Below are 21,489 nucleotides of genomic sequence, written 5' to 3' on the forward strand. Positions count from 1 at the left end.
AAATACCCCCATCAAGCAATAAAACTATGAAGAATGGGGGATTCTTGTGAAGTGAAAATAAAATCAGTTTCGCGCCTGGCCTTGTAGCCACACTCCAACTGCTCTGTGGTCACTTCGGGGGCCACGGGTCCGGCTGATCTATGGACAAAGTCATCTTTGGATTTTAACTTGCATTACATATATTCGTAATTATTTCAATCTTTCTATTTTTATTTTATGTTTGATATATTTTTGAAACATGTAGTTAGTTAAACCTCAGTCATGGATTATAAAATACTTTATGGATTTATTGTCTTAATTTCGGGATATACTGCAGTGGTATTGGGGCAAAGTAAGTAAACGTAGTCTTTGAATATTTAAAGTTTATTTTATGTATATTGTTTATATTATTATATTATGTATGGTCGGTTAACCAATTAACCCATGTATGTCCTATCATTGGCAGTGATATTTGGTTTACCGATGAACCACTATCTGCCCTACAAATGACGATGATATTCGGTTAACCAGTTAATCACTATCTGCCTTACAAATGGCGGTGATATTCGGTGAACCGATTAACCACATTCTGCCTTACAAATGGCAGCAATATTCTGTTAACCAATTAACCACTATCTGTCTTACGAATGGCGGTGATATTCGGTTAACCAATTAACCACTATCGGCCCTACATTTGGAGGTGATATTAGGCTAATTGATTAGCCACTATTTGTTCTTCGAACAGCGAGATGCTCGGTCAACCATTAAACTACCATATATAAAGGTAAAGATGATGTTCGCTGAGCTCCTCAACCAATTTCCGTCCTACATCTGACGGTGACATTCGGTCAACCAATTAATGGGGTTACGGTATATATTAAGTGGATTTTGATAAACTACTGGAAAAAGAGGAGAAACACATTTGCGCCTAAAAAGGAATTGGGTGCGATCGTTATATATTAATACCAATAAAAAAGTTATCGCCGTCTAAAAGCATTCATATAGAGTTTTATCATAATATGTGTGCATCGACCAAACTATGATGAAACCAAAGCGATAGGGGTATTTGTTTATCGCCAATCAGTGTACTAAATTGCATGAGCTGTTACGAATTCGAAAGATGCACTCATGAGCAATCCCGGTGGGCGCAAGAACTATAAGAACTGTTTAATTTGAATTAATGCGAAAAGGTCATAATGGATATAGTGGTGGCAAAGGGGTTAAGCAATTTGGCGGCATTTACCGCGAGGCATAAATTCATACGCCCTTTCCAACGCCATTTTACTCTATTCTTGAACGATTTACTAAAAATCGAGCGTTTTTAGGCTTACTATTAATAATCCTTTCACCAAATAAACCTAATGTTATAGATGAAAATGCGCGATTATATATCTTGGATAACTTCGACAGCAAAATACGTCTGTCGAGCGATTGTTCAATCTGGCATTTTTCGGAGCAAATCGCACGAGTGTGTGCCGTATTACGTCATTATACGAAAAAATGGCTCCCCCAAAATTTTAAGCTGGCTAAAACGCTCTTGAACTCGGTCAGACGAAGCGTTACAGATATACAATTGTGTCAGCGCGCAACGAGAAGGTGAAACAGGACCACCATCTTTTCCATTTTGCATTGCATGGGATTTGAACAGGATAATTTGACCTGGGATATTATAGTTAGGTCTAATGCTTTAACCATTAGGCCACAGTGTTTGCAAACAGCATAGAGTGTAATTTGCAACCATTTTTGCCACATTCCTTCCTCTACTTATTGTAAAATTCGTCATTCCCCTTTGGTATGAATATAAAGTCTGTTTTCGTTTGTTTTTCAATATTTAGTGGACCATTACCTAATGATATCCCGCAACCAGTACTCTGATTTTAGTAAATTGTGATTAGTTCATAATTTTATAAATAAATACAGGGTGTCCATAAAGTTCCTTCAAAATTTCAATATGATGTCAGTTCTCAATATATCTTATCCAGTTTTTTTAATAAAGTATTTTCGCTTCATTCAATACATCCGTTAGAGCAAAACAATATATGATATCGACAAATTTTCTTTGCAATTTAATTTTTTTCAAGACTTTATGGACACCCTATATACTAATATGTGAAAAATCATAGTAATATTACAATCAAATTTCCTCTATTGACGTATTTAAATTCCTCGCTGGTTGGGAGAGCTTTATTTTAAGGATTAATATAATTTGACAGTGAATAATATTTAACTTACTATTAATCCACACTTTGTTTCATTCAGATTGCGACTTTGGAGATATGAGCATCGAACTGACCAAAATAAACGGACAATCAAGTCTCGACCCTCCTAACGTTCTGAGATCAGTCGAATATCATATCGAATTCCCATGCGAGTCGACTACAAATGCCATTTTAACTTGGCGTAACTCGAGCAATAGTCCTTTTCCAAATGGAAAAATGAGTGTTACAGTGAACACGAATCAATCGATGACGTATAACATTAGTGACGTCATCCCGGGATATGACACAATCGATTTAGGTTGGAAAGGAATTGTAGACTTTCGTCTCGAACTTACAGCGTCTAAGATTGAATCCAGCACGCTAACTGTGGAAATGAACGCGACTGCTGTTACGGACATAGTTAGAAAAGATGTTCAAATAGCGAGAAGTGAGTAGCGCCATCTAGAGTGTAAAATACTGCAGAGTCAAGAAAACTTTTCAAAGTTGATTTTGGATAAAATTTAAATTTTTTTGGACTTTAATCATTATTGAGAGTTTGTAATTCTAATCATAATTTCTTGGAGTTTGATTATATACGACTCTGGCCCCCACCCTGGGGTAAAAACAATTCAGAATTGTAGGAAGTGAGTAGCGCCATCTAGGGTGGAGAAATAATTGTTATTTTATTACTCTGTGGAGTCCGGCTTGAAAAAATATTTACATTTTCGACTGAGAGTTAAAGAAAAATTTGATTCCGATTTTGGCTCCAAAAATTGAAAAAATCAAAGAAAAGATATCCTTTTTATTCTGGAGAGCTGATAAGACGGCATAATAATATGGTGCACGGCGGTCTATCGTCTGATCCATGTTCAGGATTGATTCCTCAGTTCAATGATTTTCAACCAGGGTTCTGCTAGGACAGTTCAGTGTTGCACAAGTTTGCATTTAAATTTGAGAGTCAAGATTATTATATAAATAGATCATGTTTAAAAAGAAAGTGTAATAGATTTGCCACTATCATTAAACTTTTTAAATACTTCTGTTTTGCCAGTACTAGGTTTGATTAATTTCAGATATATCAACTAAGCCTCGCACGCCAAATCCAGCCCGTAATTCAATCTCACCCGCTTGATGCTGCCACAACTAAACTCAAACCAAATTTTGATGTTTCAACTATAAAAATTGCTCACTGAATTTGTTGAGATTGCGTTTAATTTGGCATGAGGATTATTGATTACAATTTTGCTTTTGGAACACTGTGAATGTTGTTCATAAAATGTAATTTATTACGTCACACTTACATGGCTCGACCTTGTTGGTCCCTTGGTTCAAAAACTTTGCTCACCTCTTCTCTAAAATATTGCGTCGGAGTTCCTCTACACCAAAAAAGATTGAAAACCACTTCCCATATAGGCTTTCAGCCTGCCATGCCTATTGGTGATTCCGGCGCTCAACATAACGAATTCATCTACACTATCTATTTATAGATTGCACGTCCGGAAATAGAAGCCCAACACACATATGGGATATCAAGAAAACGCAACATTCGTACAAAGAAAATTCCACAATTGATTGCCGAATACTTACAAATTGTTCAGGGAAAAGCTATGATGAAGGCAAAATGCTGATGCAATGTGGCGTGGACGGAAATTGGATACAAAAGCAATTTTGTGTGGTCGGAGGTGAGGAAAATCTTTAGTCGATTTACTCTACTATTCAAGTAAGCGCGATGGAGTATGGGTTTAATGCAGTAATCGGCAAACTGCGCCGGCGGGGCAAATGCGGCCCGTGAACTACTTTTTGGCAGCCCTTGAACATGTGCTGCTGTACCGCGCTTGTTTTGTAACAAGTAGCGTCAGTTGTATGTTGTTTTCTTGTTGAACTATCGTTAGTTGTAATTATCAGTTTGGTTTATTTCGATTTTCAAAATTTGGCAATAAAATGTCTGAAAAACACAGGAAAGTTCGCGACGAGATTCGAACTTTCCAAAGTGCCTGGATTGAAAAAATATTTCGGTCTCGAGCATTTCAAAACCTGTTTGCTGCCAGCATCGCAATTATTAGGAGATTTAATGTTTAAGTTTTATCGTAACTCGTCGACTGATGAGAACGTGATCAGGAGCTTTTCCGTAATTGTTATCTTACGCAATTTGCGACGCTACACGTCTTGACTGTACGTAGTAACATCTTCGGGACGTCACATGATCGCTATTGCGTAGCTACGTAATCAGTACGTCATAGCCGCTTATTGAACTTATTGATCATCCGACACAAGAATGCATCAGAATTGCTATATAATATTTCGCTATAATTTCGGTTATACAATAGCCACGGAGCAATTCAAGTATCAGCTAAAAGCATACAAGGAGCTATATGTGATTGGTAATATATTTCTCATCAATATACTAGATTAGGGATCATAACTCACTTACAAGCAGAAAAATTATTTTCAGGCTGAAATTAATTTCTCACTTTTAGACAAACTTTATTTCAAAATGTAACATTTATCTCACTGCAAGATGAAATTTGCTTTCGTTTGAGATGTCGGTCATGATTGTTAAAAAGTTATAAACGTTCAAAACGAGAATATCGGTTGGAAACCGAAGACTTATCGATCGATAGTTAGGGGATCCCCCAAAACAGAAACTGCAGTTTCGATTCATCCGCTCTTGTAACTTGCGCACTGCGCATCACACACACACACTCGGCGGGTTTCAAAATTCTCTCGCTTTACAAAAATCTAGATCACTTTATCAATAATTGATTGATAACTCGCTAAATATACGACATAATTCGCCCAAAATCAATAGGATTCTGGTCCGAGATAAGATGAATGCACATTCAAAATCTGGAGCAGATTCAATCTCGCTTTCGTGAGATATCACGTGCATCTAACAGACACACAGACACACAGACAGACAGACAAATACCTATCAATATACTTACCGATCTTAAGATCGATAAGTAATAACCAGTATTTCGAATTATTTTAATGTTCTACCGATACCGAGAATGTGCCACTGATCATCTGTGTGAAAGTGCAAAAATGTGCGGCGTGTAATAAGTACGTTAGGAGGTACATCTCGCTGTCAACAGCCAATCCAAAATAAATTATACCGTGTTACCCCGAAAATAAAACAGGGTCTTATTTCAATTTCCTCCCGAAAAATAATACTAGGGCTTATTTTCGGGGGATGTCTTACATTTTCATTTATCCAAAACAAAATTACAAAGTAGAGAATAACGAGTTTTTTGAATATACAAATTAGGAAAACCGATATCCATTTACATATAAATACCACGTTTTTATTCAAAATAACTGCATAACATAGATTGTTATTCATTTAAAACGTGTAGGAGAGATTTCTTGCTATCGACTAGATAAAAAAAAATCGCGTTATTGACTAGGTCTTATTAAGGGGAGGGCTTATGTTAAAATCATTTTTAAATTCAGGCTAGGTTTCATTTTCAAGGTAGGTCTTATTTTCGGCGAAACGCGGTACCAAGAATATCTTCTTACTCGCTTGCCAGATCGCCCTTTGAAAAACGTATTGCAGGACAGCGACGCCATCAGCTGATTTTACCGCTTTGATCGGCACACATAAATAACATCATCCTTCACATCGATGATAAGTAAATAAAAACAATGTATTGTGTTGAACTGTTTGATGAAAAAATAGCTACATACACTTCTAGTTGTGACAGACTTTTAACGTAGTATCAGGAGTCGTGAGTGCGCCATAATTTGAAGTTAATGTGACGATTTTTCGTATGCGGAAATTAATGCGGCCCGCATGCTACCGCAAATTTGTATTTGACCAGCTAGCTCGTAAAATTTTCCTGACCACTGATAGAAAATGTTAGATTTATACCTGTGTAGAGACTGCACATTACACGTCTCGAGTTCACTGTAATATAGTGACCTTTGACCTGTGTCCGTTCATGTCTGAGGGTGACACTAGGTTCGTGTACTTATTACGTGGACTGTGGTACATTAATACATTATTCATTACATGAGTTGTAACTGTGTGCATCAACTGTTTAAGTTTATCAATCTGGAATGTGTTCTGTTTCGAATGTGAATAAAGTCTGCAATAGCAATATAGTTGTGCGTGCTTACACACCACCTTACATTCACATCGTATTCCTACCGGTACTCCCGAAGTATGTGAACTAAGATGGCAGACACCGGAACGTAGTATGTGTACCAGGTTAGGGTTAAGCCATAATTTCAGGTACAAATACTACGGGAGTCACTTGACTAGTCCCGAACTCGTAACAGGACTAAAATAAGGAAAATTGGAATAAAATTGTGGCTTAACCCTAACCTGGTACACATACTACTTCAGGTGTCCGCCATCTTGGTTCACATACTTCTGGAGCGCCTCTTTCTGTTTCATACATCGCAATTTTGGTAGCGTACAATGCTACTATTCAAGATATTGAAAACCCATGGATCCACTAGCTTTTATACTCTAAATTAACTATTACAAAATTCCAGACCTCCTTTAACAATTCCTGGCTTCCCCGCATAGCAGCTGTTATCGTTAAATATCACTGGATACTCATGCAAGGACCTGTTCAGGCAGGATTTTAATTATTTTTTATTACCTGTTCCTAGCGAATCGGTGCATTAGCGCAATTTCAGACGCTGTGTGTAAACAATGAGGTCTGAAATGTTTGTTATGGTCTTGTGTGGAAGAATAGCTCATTTCCTACCCAGCAATATAAGAATGAACGTTATATGACATTTGGAGGTAATAAAATATCGCTTACATTTCACGAGTGTACTTCCCGCTGCGATAGAAAAACGTCGCAGAACAAGAAAATAATTCAATAAACTTGGCGTTGCGCGCTAACCAATAACAAAAGCTAGTATGATAAGGTCTTATTTTGAAGGTCATTTTATATGCTACATAACATAGGAGAGTGGACATCTCACAGCGTCAAGAAGTTAATATCGACGGAGGGGAAAAGCCGAAAACACGTCTAAATCATATAGAATCTACTTATTCTAGTCAAGTTACCAATCTAGGCTAGATGTGTGAGTTGTTGACCAGTAATTTGTTCAAATAAGTTAAGACGGCGAGTCCATCAATCATTTGAATCGATTTCAAGCTTTTAAATTTCACTTTTCTTTTTACAGCAAAGCTCGTGGGGATCTCGCCTGGAAGTTCGGATACATCCGATCTTGCTAAAGATTCTAGTGCAATATTTCAATGTAATGATAGGTCAAAATACTCTTCCGTTGTCGTTGGATACGATCAATCGTCCTCAAACGAGGTAAGTTCCATTTTGGGCAGCGCAATGGCATAAAGCAGGGGTGTGCAACAGGCAGCCCGCTGACCGCAAACCCTGCCCACCGAGCCCTTTAGTGTAGCAGTTATCAGCACTCATATCTTCCCCATCATGCATAAAATCCTAATCCGACAGTTTATGTTTAAAAAAGCGCTCACATGGGTAGAAAATACATAATGTTTTTTTCTCTCTTTTCGATGAGTTAATTCTTTTGCCGCTTTGTCCGGCGCCTATCTTACTGTAATGCTAAGCGATAGCCGCATTATTGTGTTACCCATCTAGTCTGAACTTGGTAAGATGGCCCACCGAAAAAAAATAATTAATTCACCTGGCCTAGAGATTAAAACTTTAAATCTAACTGTATCGGTATTACAGTTCAAAATCTTGGGTTCGCCCAACTTTTCTACTGCCCAGGACGAGTTTCTGACAATAATGCCTTTGAAATCTGACAGACGATCACATTGGCGGGAAAGGGCAGTCAGCCATAGTTGACTTAACGTCACTACAATCAGCCAAACAATACTATACGCGTAATGTCATCCTTCACTTAAAATAAAAATACATCATAACGAGATGAACATGTGTAATAACGCGAATTCTACAGCTTGGATCTGTTGCTCCCTGCCACAACACCCCACCCCCACCCCCAGCCCCCCTGCCCTAATGTCATTCAGGGATTGAAAATCAGCAAGAGCGAGCCCGATCGATTCCGATCCTCCAAATAATAATGGTAACAGATAGTAAGATATAAATGACTATGTCATTTTTGTAATATTTTTTGAAAATTGCTGATATATTTTATAAAGTCAAACAATCGGTCACTAATATGCAGAAAGCAACTATAGTTGGAAGAACAGGGTTCCCGTATTGTTGGCTCGGCTCGGTGTGAGCAGCCAATAATACTAATCTTTTTCATACAACTCAACTTTTAGTCTATCGCACGTAACAAGGCATTGTACAATCGGCCACCGATATCTAACGAATTTTACAAGTTCAAAGGAACACAGCCCAGTTAATTTTAATAATCATGTTTCACAGACCTTCGAAATAAAGAGCATCAATATCGATAAACACCACGGCAAAACGATAATGTGTCGCTGGACTCTTGTGGACAATCCCAACGTCACTCTAACGGGAAATGTGACTATAAACGTTACAAGTAAGTCTCAAGTAAGCTAAGCGCTAGCGATACGCTCGTCCCCGCACCTCTGATTACCCCCGCGTGGGTTCGCAGGTTCCAATCCCATGCGGGGCAAATTATGTGCGGGAGGATTGCTAGACTCCTTGCCGCCGTAGAGTGGTTCACGTAACTGTTGGTCGGTTACGTCTTCCTCCACCACCAAGTCCATGCATCTGAAAGTAATACCTGACTAACTAATCCCATACTCGACATGGGCTGGTAACCAGACAAAGGGTCTTGGTTAGCCATATGGATAAGCCGTCTTATCGACCTCCCTTCCGGGAGTAAATATGCAAATTCTATGCTCATCTGTTTCAAAATATATTGTATTTTTGCTTACTCTAAAATTACATAGTGAACAAAACTGGTGGAAAAATCCATTTCCAATAAGAGGTGTTCTCATTTTTGTAGACTTTTCTCAGAATTAATTCGGCGAAACTTTCGAAACATTGTGAGTAGGCTACTGTGTCCTAATAGAGTTTTGCGATACGAAAACAATATTTTACACTTTGAAAATTATTATACGGAAAGTTCTACCCATGGAAACTCCTCGATTGGAATATTTTCCCCATACAAAATTCGGGGCTCCCGAAGTATGCGAACCAAGATGGCGGACATCGGAATGTAATATGTGTACTAGGTTAGGGTTAGGCTATAATTTTAGGTATAAATACTACGGGAAGCTCCTGGCTAGTCTTCGAACTGATAATAGGACTAAAATAAGGAAAATTGAAAAAAAATTATCGCCTAACCCTAACATGTTACCCATGTTACGTTCCGATGTCCGCCATCTTGGTTCGCATACTTCGGGAGCACCCAAAATTCAATCCTAACCCCGGGGGCGTTCCCAAGGGGAGGAAGAAGGATGTCGGTTTTGCAAGTCGCCCCTTTCGTTTAAAATGTAAAAAAAATCATTTTTCTGTATCATACATAGCAATTTTTCTGTATCATACATAGCAATTTTTCGTAGCTTGAAACGCTTTTTAGTACCTCAAGATTCCCGCCTAGCTGTTGCGGTCTAACTTGGCAATTAGAAATTTCAGAACCCCTTTGAAAATTCCTGAATACGCCTCTGACTAATCTTGACCCGCAAATATAAAGTGAGATTCATGGCATGTTCTTATCAAAAGTATTTAATAGAAAATTGGCTTGAAATTGATTCTGTGTATAATGCTATATTTTTGGGACACTCTCTCAATTTTCTGTGTAAATTTCATGGTGGAATTTCTGTACACCACTGTGTTGTATCTCGATCATTAAATGGCTGAATTAAAATATATTTATCTTCTAAATTCAAATCAAATCGAATATTTTTAACTATAGAAATACCTTTCATATCATAATATTGTGCAATCCTAGCCCAAACCTAAAATCAAAGTTTGCCGAATTTAGCTAGTGTTGGAGCCGCCGTATTTTTAAATTTTCCTGGAGTGAAAATTGAAAAATAAAGATGGCAATACAGGGTATTGTGTACTGAACTGCAAGTCCTTTCTACCTGTTTACTCCCTACTTTGGATCCGTATCTGTCAGTTGCCACAAAATGCTTGAACGAGATAGTGTTATAAACATAAATGTTTACTTGAATCGGACAAAGGAGTAGTAGTAGTCAAAACTTCGTCTGGGTCGAGAACCAGTGTCGGTGTTTCGAAAGTTTTCTCCTAGGCTAAACTATAGTAAATAAATATATATAGCTTTCTTAGGAACAATAATATAAATTTAATTCGACATTTTGAAAAGTTTTATCTGGAAAAGTTGAATCACGGAGGCTTATAATATATATATTATATTAGATATTAAATGGTGATATTCCGTTATTACTCTGATTTAGTATTGAACAATAAAGAGAATCCGAGTAGGGAAAGGAAATAACCTAACTTATGCTAGCTTAAGGTGGTCGGTGGTATAGAGAATATCCTGCATAGCTATTTCCCAGGCAGTGTCGTCTTGGAGTTATTCCAGTCGCGTGTCAACCTCTACCCAATGACATCCTTGTCGCAAACATGATCATATATACACTGAAATGGTTAAGTCTTCTATCGGTGCTTGTTCTCGCTTTGAGCAAACTTGCAACTTTTCTATCAGTACTTTTTCCCTCCTTTTTCATGGGTCGGAACCTCACCTGGGGCATATTTGCAACTCGCTTATCAGTATTTATTCTTTCCACTAAGTAAATCCGATATCTTTACCTGAGACGCTAGTTACCATGATTAGCAGCGGAGTGTCAAACTTTTCTGCTGCCCGGGGCGAGTTTCTGATGACGCCCCTTATATCTAAAACCATACCCACGCAACCATATACCTAAACTAATTCGGGGGATAAACAAATCAAATTATAGATGCCGTCATACACGAGAATGAGTATAATGAAGGCGAAGTAAGAGTGAAACGTTTATATTATTAATATTTAAATCATCAAACTCATCTTTAAAACGTGGCAGACACGGTATTGACGGTTGGGCCGTCATGCTCGCTTTTTTCTTTCTCAAAGTTTATCTTGTTTTTCAGCAATTCCTACTGCTGAACGGATGAAGATCGAAGCAACTCCAATACCAGGAGAATCAGCAGAACTCGATGTTAGATTTCGGTCCAATCCACCGGTACCAATGAAAAATGTGTTGGTTTCAAAAAGTAAGAAAACATTCTAGCTCTTTTTCTTTTACGTTTAGCGAGATTCATCAATGCTTTCCACAACTTTCTTTCCATTCCCTTTTCTTCCAATATGGCGTATTTATACGCCTCCCGTGCCGAGCAAGATGGCAGACACCGGAACATAGTATGTGTACCAGGTTGGACCATGATTTTATTCCAATTTTCCTCAGTTCAACTTCTATTACGAGTTTGGGGACTAGCCAAGTGACTCCCGTAGTATTTATACCTGGAATTATGGCCGAAATTACGTTCATGTGGATCCCAGCTTTTCATGGCTCGTGCGCGGGAGTTTTTAGCCCTCGTGGTCCCGGTTGATCATTCTAGCGGTATTTAGAATGGTATTTTGATTGGTAGATTCCGAATCTCATTAGGTTTTAACAGGTCATGCTCAGCAAAGTGAAAAACCTTGTGAAATAATCTAATCAATCAATTAAGACCGGGGATTTTTATAGTAAAGGGAGAAGTAAAATCAGTTTTGCGACTAGCCTTGTGCATTCAACTAACTGTTTCTCACGGTCCCGTTTGGGAACCGCTGCAATGAAAGAATATCAAAACTGAATCAAAACATTCATTCTAGGTTTAGGGAAGTTCTCATGTTACTATAACAAGAACAATGGGCCTATACAATGGTAGATTTGGACGTGTCAGAAAACAGGAAATCGCTCAAAGATTATACTTATACTATGAATGCCATGGGAAGTATTGCTGTCATAAAAACGAATACAAAATTTAACTAACGTTTTGTTACTATAGTTGTACTTTATTGAAAAATAAGGAGATTTGGTTTAAAAAAAGGGGCATGAATTCAATTAAAAAGTAATTAAAACCTTTGAAAAAAATAAATTATACCTTATGAAGGCTTATATCAATGATTCTCAAGTTTGCATGATCATTGACGCTTCCAATGACTCTCAACATTTGCGGTCTCTCCGGTACTCCCGAAGTATTCGAACCAAGATGGAGGCATCGGAACGTAGTATGTGTACCCGGTTAGAGTTAGGTCATAATTTTAGGTGCAAATACTAAGGGAGTCACTTGGATAGTCCCCAAACTCGTAATAGAACTAAAATAAGGAAAATTGGAATAAAATTATGGCATAAACTTAACCTGATACACATACTGTACTACGTTCCAGTGTCCGCCATCTTGGTTTACTTCGGGAGTATCGTCTCTCCTAATCTTTAAAAATACCCAATTTTGCTTTCACCGCGCCCCTATCAACTCTTTCAATGATAGGAAAGCCTGCAAACAAAAATAAAAGAATGATTGCCGTTCAGTCAAAGAATTAAGCAACCAACTGCTTATTTACTTCAAATTAAACTGTTCTCTTGTGCCTACCAAAGAATAATATATCGCCGACTTTGCCTACAGCTATTTTGGAGCAATGTGTGTAAATTTCATGTATTTACATTTTCACAGAAAATGGCGATTTATTTTGGAATTTCTATTTCAAATCAAACGGAATCAATCAAGGAGTTCTGCTCTATTTTCCCAAGGTGAGTCTTATGAAACAGATGGAATAGAGAAGTGTTTCCCAACCTATGGCCTTAAAATCTTCTTAGGTCGCCCCTTTTTTCAACAAAAGCCTAATAAAAGTTATTGTTTTTTTTTAGTATGGTTTGTTTAATTTATATTTGTTTTATTAGTGTTGCTGTTTGGCCCTCAATTAAAAAAAAATAGAATTGTTAAAAAAAGATTGGGAACCACTGAGATAGAGCACGGCTCAACGCAGGCGTACACAACCTGGCGACCCCAGGTTGTGTACGCTGTACGCCTGCGTTGCTAAAGCTAAAATTCGCCACCGTGCTCGTGTATGAGTTAGCTTCAAAATAAGCACAGGGCAATTTAACACTACTAACATTTGTCTTTTTGTAACGTATCGTTGATCAAAGTTAGATGTTTTCAGACAAGCAGTTTACAACAATGACCAATTTATTGTTGTAAAGTACTTGTCAAAGGAAGTCTGATTTTGGTCAAACGAAACGTTACAGAAATGCAATATTTAATCTTTTCTAAAACATATCTGTCTTTCAAAGGTGAAGTCATCAGACTATGGACAATACAACATAACGGTAATCGGACAGAATCAATACTGCAGACCGGAGAATGTCACATTCACTGCTGTTTTAAATAAATCACCTTTAGCCTTGCACCCAGGCTATATAGTAAGCATAACGCTTGGCTGCTGCCTACTGCTGGCCATAATAGTTATTGGTTTATTGTTCCAAAAGTATCGTCATGGGAAAAAAGCCGGTCAAATTTCAAACAGCATTCAGATGGCCCCAGCTGCGAAAGTTAGCGCGCCAGTAGCAGGTGAGACTTTTATACCGGGTACTTTAACCGGGCCCTCGCGCCCCCGTAGTTTACCACGGAGCGGTCCTCCAGGACAGGGCTACTCAACCAAATTTGGACCTATTGAGTATTAAATATGGACCGTCATTAAGATAATTCAAGGCGCTGGAAGACTTTCAAAAATGTAAATATTTACGAGTAATATGGGGGCGAATATATCAAATATTTGTAACAAAGTCGCCGCTCGACTACACAACTGAAGCCCTGTCCTACCGGCACCGAAAGGTGATATTGAACATTATATTTTTGTTTTGTCGATGCATACGAAATGCTGTTTGAATAGTTATAATATATATTTTGGAATGATCGGACCGCGGTATTTTTCAAATTTTGTGTGCGGACCTTCGATGAAAATAGTTGAGTAGCCCTGCTCTAAGGTCAAGAGCAAAGGCTTTCACTAAGTATCATTCGTATGATTACAATAATTTAAATCAAATTGGTTTATTATTAAATTACGATAGGCACACGGAGTTTAATTCCATTTTTATTTTTGTCTGTATTTTTTATAAAAATAATTTTAATTTAAGCCCTCCCCTTAAAATAAGATCTAGTCGATAGCACAAAATTTAAGCAAGAAATATTTCCCACTCGTATTGAGGAAATAATAATTTATGTTTAACAGTTACTTTAAATAAAAAAGTGTTATTTCAAGGGTAATTGGATATCGGTTTTCATATTTTGTATATTTAAAAACCTTGTAATTATCTACTTTGTAATTATGTTTCTGATAAATGGAAAAAGAAGGCATCCTTCCGAATATAAGCCCTAGTGTTATTTTTCGATGGAGAATTGAAATATTTTTGGGGAAACACGGTTTTGTCCAAAGTAAAGAGAAATTAAACAAGGGAAGATTGATGACTAAAGACTCAGGTGTTTTGGGTCCTTGTGTTCTGAACAATTATTATTCTCTGGCGCCACACTTATTCGCCGAACAACCAACGCTTTTATTCCACATATTCATATTGTTTCTAATATGTAGTATCCAATTCTTTTTACTATCCAATATTCTTCTATACATCGTCTTGCAGCTAATTACTATTCGTCTTCAAATCATAAGACGACATTAAACCAATCTGAAATTATTAGCAATAACCCATTCTCTTACCAAATAAACCCGTTTGAAAGACGAGAAAAAGTTTTACATTGATTTGCCTATTTTTTTATCCATACTACTAATATTATTTAAAAACAAAATTTTTTGATTTTCAGGACATACCAACCCAAGTCGATCCCATCATAATCAACAGTACCAGCACGATACTGACGATGAATTCGACACGGATGACGACGCAGCGTCACGTGACGTAGACGACAGACCTCCAATGCCTGTGCCTCCACCGTAAGTTGATAATTCACGGAACAGCCAAATATTTTTGGTTATCCCCCCTCCCCCCCATTTCCTATTTTAAAGACATTCATTCCTTACTCATTTGCACATTAACTTTATTTCCGTTTTGTTTGGTGATGAATCACTAAGTTTTTTACAGTTTGAATATATATTAAATATGTTTCAAAACAACACTAAATACGTCATAAGTATCAACAAATGCAAAGTAAAATGTTATCCACAAGTACGATAAATATTTATGATTGAGAAACGCAGTGCTAAGGTTTATGATTTTTCGTAGATTGACAATTTTCAAATAGTTTTTCAAGAAACACGCACTCTGAACAAACCCCCACATTCTAAATCACTTTGACAAAAATTGTATTCATATTCTTTTGTTAGATCTTGACACATTATCTCTCTCCTGAACTAAGCCAAATAAGAAGTTGTTTATAAGTACAAAGATTTTAAATTTTGTGTTCATCAAATCGAATTAATAATACCACATAGTGTTAAATTGGATACTAGATGAAGCCCAGAATTTTGAATTCCCCGTAAGAACTCAGTAAAAACTTGCTAGTTTTGAAAAGACTCAAATCTGGCCCATCACTTGGTTAGTTCCCCAGTGTCACAACATCGTACCAACACCCAAAACATCAAAGCCCGCACTCCCAAGACTTTTCAACCTGTTATACCTTGTTCGATTTGATGTGACTTTGCGCATCAGAATGAGACTAGACAAAGGAAACTCCTAGATTCAAACCTGGATTATACTATTAGTCAAAACCAAATGAAAGACATGATGATTAAAAAAGCTTCAATCTGGCTCATGTATATCAACTATAAATGATTTTTTTTTAAAGACTTTGCTCAAAGCGAGGTCCCCGCACTCATTCTGAAGTAACGAAAAATATTCTCCAACTCTAAGTAATGAACGGCCACTGATATGCCAAGAGCTACTGAAAATATGGTGACGGATTACGCACCAAAAATACCACGCGAGAGTCGAAGCAGAAGGCTACAAACGATACGATGCACAACTAACGTTGTTTTGTGACTAACCTATATAAAAATTATTTTCCAGGCCTCGGAAATCAAACTACGAGCCGTCAAATTCACGTATGCAGCCGCCACCTTCGCCTATTCCACAAAGGTATCAGCAGCAAAACCTACCACCACCCCGTGGTATCAATCCGCCGCCACTACCATCTTCACATGGAACCAACCCACCACCGCCTCCATCTCCTCGAGGCTTTAGTTCGCCGCCATTACCACCAAGTCACCGAGTCGCGGTGCCACCAATGCGTGACGTGGCGCCTCCGCCGCCACCTCCATCGTCTCGACGCCCAGAACCCATGGACCAGAACAGAGGGTATCCTGGTTACCCTAATAGTCCACATAACGGAAATGATCCTCGCACAGCGACTCTCCCCCAGCAAAGGGGGGTGAACACCCTGGACTACCGTTATCGGTAATCGTACTATCGATAGCAAAGAATTTTTAACCGCTAACCGCTTGAATTTAACGACACATCATTGCTGCAAAAAATTGAACCGCGGGCCACATTTCATCAACCGTCAGAATGCCTGAATAGCTTTTAGAAATGCAAAAATTTAACTCAATATGGTTCCAATATTGTTTTAAAATAGCTATTCTTCCAATGAAAAAAAAAAGGATTCGTTTGGTTTCTAGGATACATCGTATAATGTTTGTAAATTATTTTGTGCTACAATAGGGTGAGGGTCTACCACCATATGTCGCCTAGGTGTAGCAAAATGTTTAATAATATACATAAATATCATTCGTAGGATATGCACGAATTAAGTGTTTATCGATAAATTTGAAACGTATAGAAATAATGAGTTGTATTCATCAGTGATAGAAAATACAGCGGTGAACCTCTCGCTGTGGAAGCGCCTTTTTCTTATCACCATTAACTTCTATAAAAAAAAACGATCTTCGCGCTTGGAAATTGGTCTACGGCATACTTTTCGTGAAACGTTTTTAACATTTCAGAATTTTCACCAAGAAGTATCCTTAATACAAAATGCAGGTATTTTGTGATTGACCCCAACAAGCTATCGAACTAGAAGGTGCTTGATCATACATGCTAAAAAAAAGACTTCCAGTTCATTACATTCATTGCACTACGGCTTCTGTGATAACCAGAATTGTGAAGTCAGGGAATGTTTGTTCCCATCCAAAGGCTATGCTAATAAAGTTTTATTGTTTGTTTTTCACAAATCGTGCTTTTATTAATATGTTTCAAGATTTTGGTTTGATAGATTTTACTGTAAATCGTTGTTTCTTTCAGAATAATAGCATAGAAAATTTTTTCGCCACTGTCAACTTTAAAATTCTGTTTTACCATGAATTTCAGTCGAACGAAAAGTTCATGCACCACCCCTCCCCACTTTCCAAATTAATTTCAGTGTTTGCTAATTACAAATTGACACATGACAACCAAACCCACAAATGTCATAATTAATTCGAGGAATACGAAGACAATTTCTTTTACACCGGTATTTCTGTGATTGTGAAGTCAAGGAATAGTTCTACTTGCTCAAAGGTTATGCGAATAAAACGTATCGCTTTTTACTACTATATGTGCTTGTTTTACTATGTTTAAGGATTTTGGACTTTTACTTGAAGCGTTGTTGCCTTTTTCAGATTAACATCATAAAAAAATTTTTCGTCACTGTCAACTTTAAATTTCTGTACGTTTTATCATGAATCTCAGTCAGATTGAAAGTTCCTATGCAACATCACGCATTTATTACACTTTTGCATGAGAGGTTCGGCAATGCAGCTCTCCTCTTTTTCTGAATTATTTTTGTTTTCCATGTGTTGCTGATTACAAAATGGCACATAGCAAAAACAGGGCGATCCCTCCTCGAATAAAAAACAAAACCCACAAATTTCATAATTAAGTCTACGAAAATGAAGACAATTTATTTAACACTTACGCTTCTATTTTTCTATGGTTGGAGTTAAATAATTCAGTAATCGAAGGGAATTTACATAACAGTTATGTTCTGTTTTTGGTCACCTTGTAGAAATACGTACAGGATTACCGCTAGAGTACTTCACTTCAATAATTTTCTGCAATAGTCAATTTTGGTATATTGCAACTTTTAATTTTATTCCTACATTCCGTCATGAAAGTCTCATGCGCACTAATTTCAGAGTCTGGTAACGACTCTCATACTATTTGTAAGATTGTACTTCAAATTGAATATTATATTCAGGTCATTTATATATTTTATACAAAACTGTTCCACGTCGAACGGGGCCTTGTATTTATCGATATGAAAGATACTTTTTTCAGAAAGACATGAAGAATCTTTCCGGTTTGGTACTGGCCAATATATACGGGCAGTGATTTCCCTACACCCCCTCCAGGAGATCAAAATTTGAATCACTCAAATTTCAAACATCCTCGTCCTTTAATTTTGAAATGTGACACCACACCTTAATTCCTTACTCGAATAAAATTTTATTTGAAATTTCACGGCGTGGCTTATATACCAGTGTAAATGTTCAGTCAAATATGTATCACATTTTATAAGTTACAATAAGTGGGCATTTTATGTGAAGCGATGCCAACATAGCTCTATCGAGGTAATAAGACTATCGAGGCCGAAGCAACCATATTGACGGCCTAACATAGTAACTTCTGTATTAGAGAGTTATAGCACAAGACTATTGCATCACAAATGATAGAATACTATCAATGTATTTTTTGGACACGACAATGGAAATAACGATCGTTTCAATATTATGTTGTTGTTCTTGTTCATCATCATTATAAAATCACATTTCTCTTCGAATACTGGACCAAATGCTTTGAAATTTTCAGTGGTGAAATATTAATTCTGCCATTCCATTCAAAATTTCTCTGTGTTACCTTTCACGCATGGGAACACTGTTTTAGCGCTTATTTCAAGCGGTTCTGCCAAGCGTGACAGCTTATTCTGAGAATCCTTGCTACTGAAAACTCGGAAGCTTTTTGAGGGTACCGGTAACGTCTGAGGTTAGGACTGCTTCGCTCTGGTCTAGGTAGATAGTGCACGTGTCCATATATTTGAACATTGCTCTCGTGTTATGATCCCTTTTTTTCATCAAACATTCATTAGACCAGGGGTTTTCAACAATGCGTCCACCAGTACATTTTAGTTTACATTTAATTTTTTTCTAAAGACTATTATTTTATGTATATTGTTCGAATAAAAACCTATTAGGTTTGCCAATAATAGTGAACTTGCAAACTTTAAAAATCATTTTGTTTTGCCAGTATTCGGTTCTTTTATATATATTAATATTTTGAAAAATTCTATAACAGGCCATAAGATATATTAATATTACCGTGGTATTGCACAAGCGAGGCTTTAAAAGGTATCACGGGGGTTCCGCTCCACAATAAAGGTTCAAAACCACTGATTCAGACTGTTTTACAGCTTTTTTTGCAATGCGCTGTAGTTTCATTAATATTATAAATAATTTTCGAACTATTTTACATTGAATTATTATTTTTTCGTGTGCATCAAGATATTTATATATGACTTTGTTGATATAATTTTTAATATATATGTGTGTGTGAAATATTGAACAGTCTCCTCTATGTATTTTGCTAGAATTGCGAACATCCTAAAAAATGAGCATATGCGTGGGAGAGGTGGAAAAACTATATACCGTGTTTCATAGACCTTGAAGCGCGCCTTAAATCACTTTGTATGTGTCAGAGCGCCTGATGTATGAATCAGATAGTGCTTCATTACTCACAGCCAGTACCGGTTGCGTATTATAGCCCGGCACCGCCTATGTATGCACAAAACCCAAATCTAAGCATTTTATTGACAATGTGCCGTATACCGTAAAATAAGGTATATCAATAGAACTAGTTCCAATCAAGAAAAATGTCAAACGTTTGCCGTTGCCGTTTGCCTTTGGAGTAGGTCAAAATCTTGTATTTCATGTTCACATTCCTGCCACGAAACAGACGGCTGTGATCAGATCTTGGATACAGTAAACAACACCAACCATAAAAGCAGAGTGAAATGAAAATTGAAAATTTTCGCAATATACTATATAAATTCATCTTTGGAGAGACAAAAAATAAGAGTAAAAGTGTAATGCAAGGCCTTTGAACCACTCAGTACGGTTGTTCTGACGCTTGTTACAGTGGCTCGCAGTCAGTACATACAAATTCGGCAATACAAAAGCAGAGAGCAGAGAAAGGAGAAGAGGTTGGGAATACGTTGATCAACCACCAAAAATATTGGACACGTAGGTGGACCGAGATCTTTTAGGGGTACTCCCGAACTATGTAGACTAACATTCCGGAATGTAGTATGTGTACCAGGTTAGGGCTAGGCCATACTTTTATTCAAATTTTCCTTATTTTAGTTCTATTACGAGTTCGGGCAATAGCTAAGTGACTACCGTAGTATTTCTACCTGTAATTATGGCTTTACCCGAACTTTGTACACATGCTACGTTCCGGTGTCCGCCATCTTGTTTCACGTACTTAGGAAGTACCTTTTGAGATAGTTTACTGTTGTCGCTTTTATCCCTAACTACAGGACCAATTGCTTTGGCATTTTTAATAGTTGAAGATTGTTGTTGTCGCGAGAAGGCTATGACTTTTATTTGTTATAAAAAATTTATGAACTTCGTTTTTTTTATGTAAGTTACGTTATCCGAATTAAAAATTGAGCACGGCCTTACCGAGGCCTCGTTTTCCCAGTCTGGTCGCAGTCGGAAAGACTCCCGGTACTGGGAAAGATTTGATACCCGCACTACTTCACTTTGGCATTAGTGTTCATATATTTGAACCCTGTTCTCATGCGGTTAGTTAGACTCTTCTAACCTAGATTGGCAGGCAGCATAGAAAACTTGATTATCAAATTAGGAACTTACTGAATCACAATATATATAGCCGCGTAGTTGCAATACCTGCTACGCATACTGTTTGTCTGTTTACAAATAAAGTCGATTCACTCTAGACAGATTTATCTTCGCTTCCTGAACTATGTGTCCGACAACTGCACGATGAACTGAGTTATCAATTATTACTTACCATTTATTCAGGGCAGGCAATGCATACAATACGGCCTAGAAATAAACATAGCCATAATTCACGGAAGCGTCAAGTCTTCAAATTTCAGAGAATGTTATCTCGAAAAACTAAACATGTAGTTTTATTCTACCTGTTTTACTACTATATAATTTCACCATTCGAGATACTCAGTATCCTAATGCAGCAGTATGACGGTATCAGTTGTGACCAGTTGCTTCAGCACTGATAAAAGCTGAGTATTAATATACTCATTGTATAGACACATAACTCACCTTAGGAATTTTCTGTTTAGATATTCAATCCAACCAATGCCATTAACCCACCAGTATTCCGGCTCATTTATCGCTGTTCTGTCCATTAGCCGAGCCAGTGGTTCCTAATCCCGCTCTACTCACCCCCTTAACGTTGGATATAATCTGTTGCCCCTCG

At 37.4% G+C, this 21,489-nt stretch overlaps 1 protein-coding gene across 1 annotated transcript; it reads left to right on the forward strand.

Moving 5' to 3' along the window:
* Window positions 1–242: 242 nt before the first annotated feature.
* On the forward strand, window positions 243–19,584 carry LOC120336138 (uncharacterized). The gene is made up of 10 exons (XM_039403744.2): window positions 243–331; window positions 2,239–2,625; window positions 3,665–3,859; window positions 7,323–7,459; window positions 8,513–8,633; window positions 11,159–11,281; window positions 12,722–12,798; window positions 13,339–13,615; window positions 14,864–14,993; window positions 16,066–19,584. The coding sequence occupies exons 1-10, from the start codon at window positions 262–264 to the stop codon at window positions 16,454–16,456; spliced, it is 1,908 nt and encodes a 635-aa protein (XP_039259678.2). The 5' UTR covers window positions 243–261; the 3' UTR covers window positions 16,457–19,584.
* Window positions 19,585–21,489: the final 1,905 nt, after the last annotated feature.

Source organism: Styela clava, chromosome 2, assembly GCF_964204865.1.
Source record: "Styela clava chromosome 2, kaStyClav1.hap1.2, whole genome shotgun sequence".
NCBI classification, from domain to species: Eukaryota; Metazoa; Chordata; class Ascidiacea; order Stolidobranchia; family Styelidae; genus Styela; species Styela clava.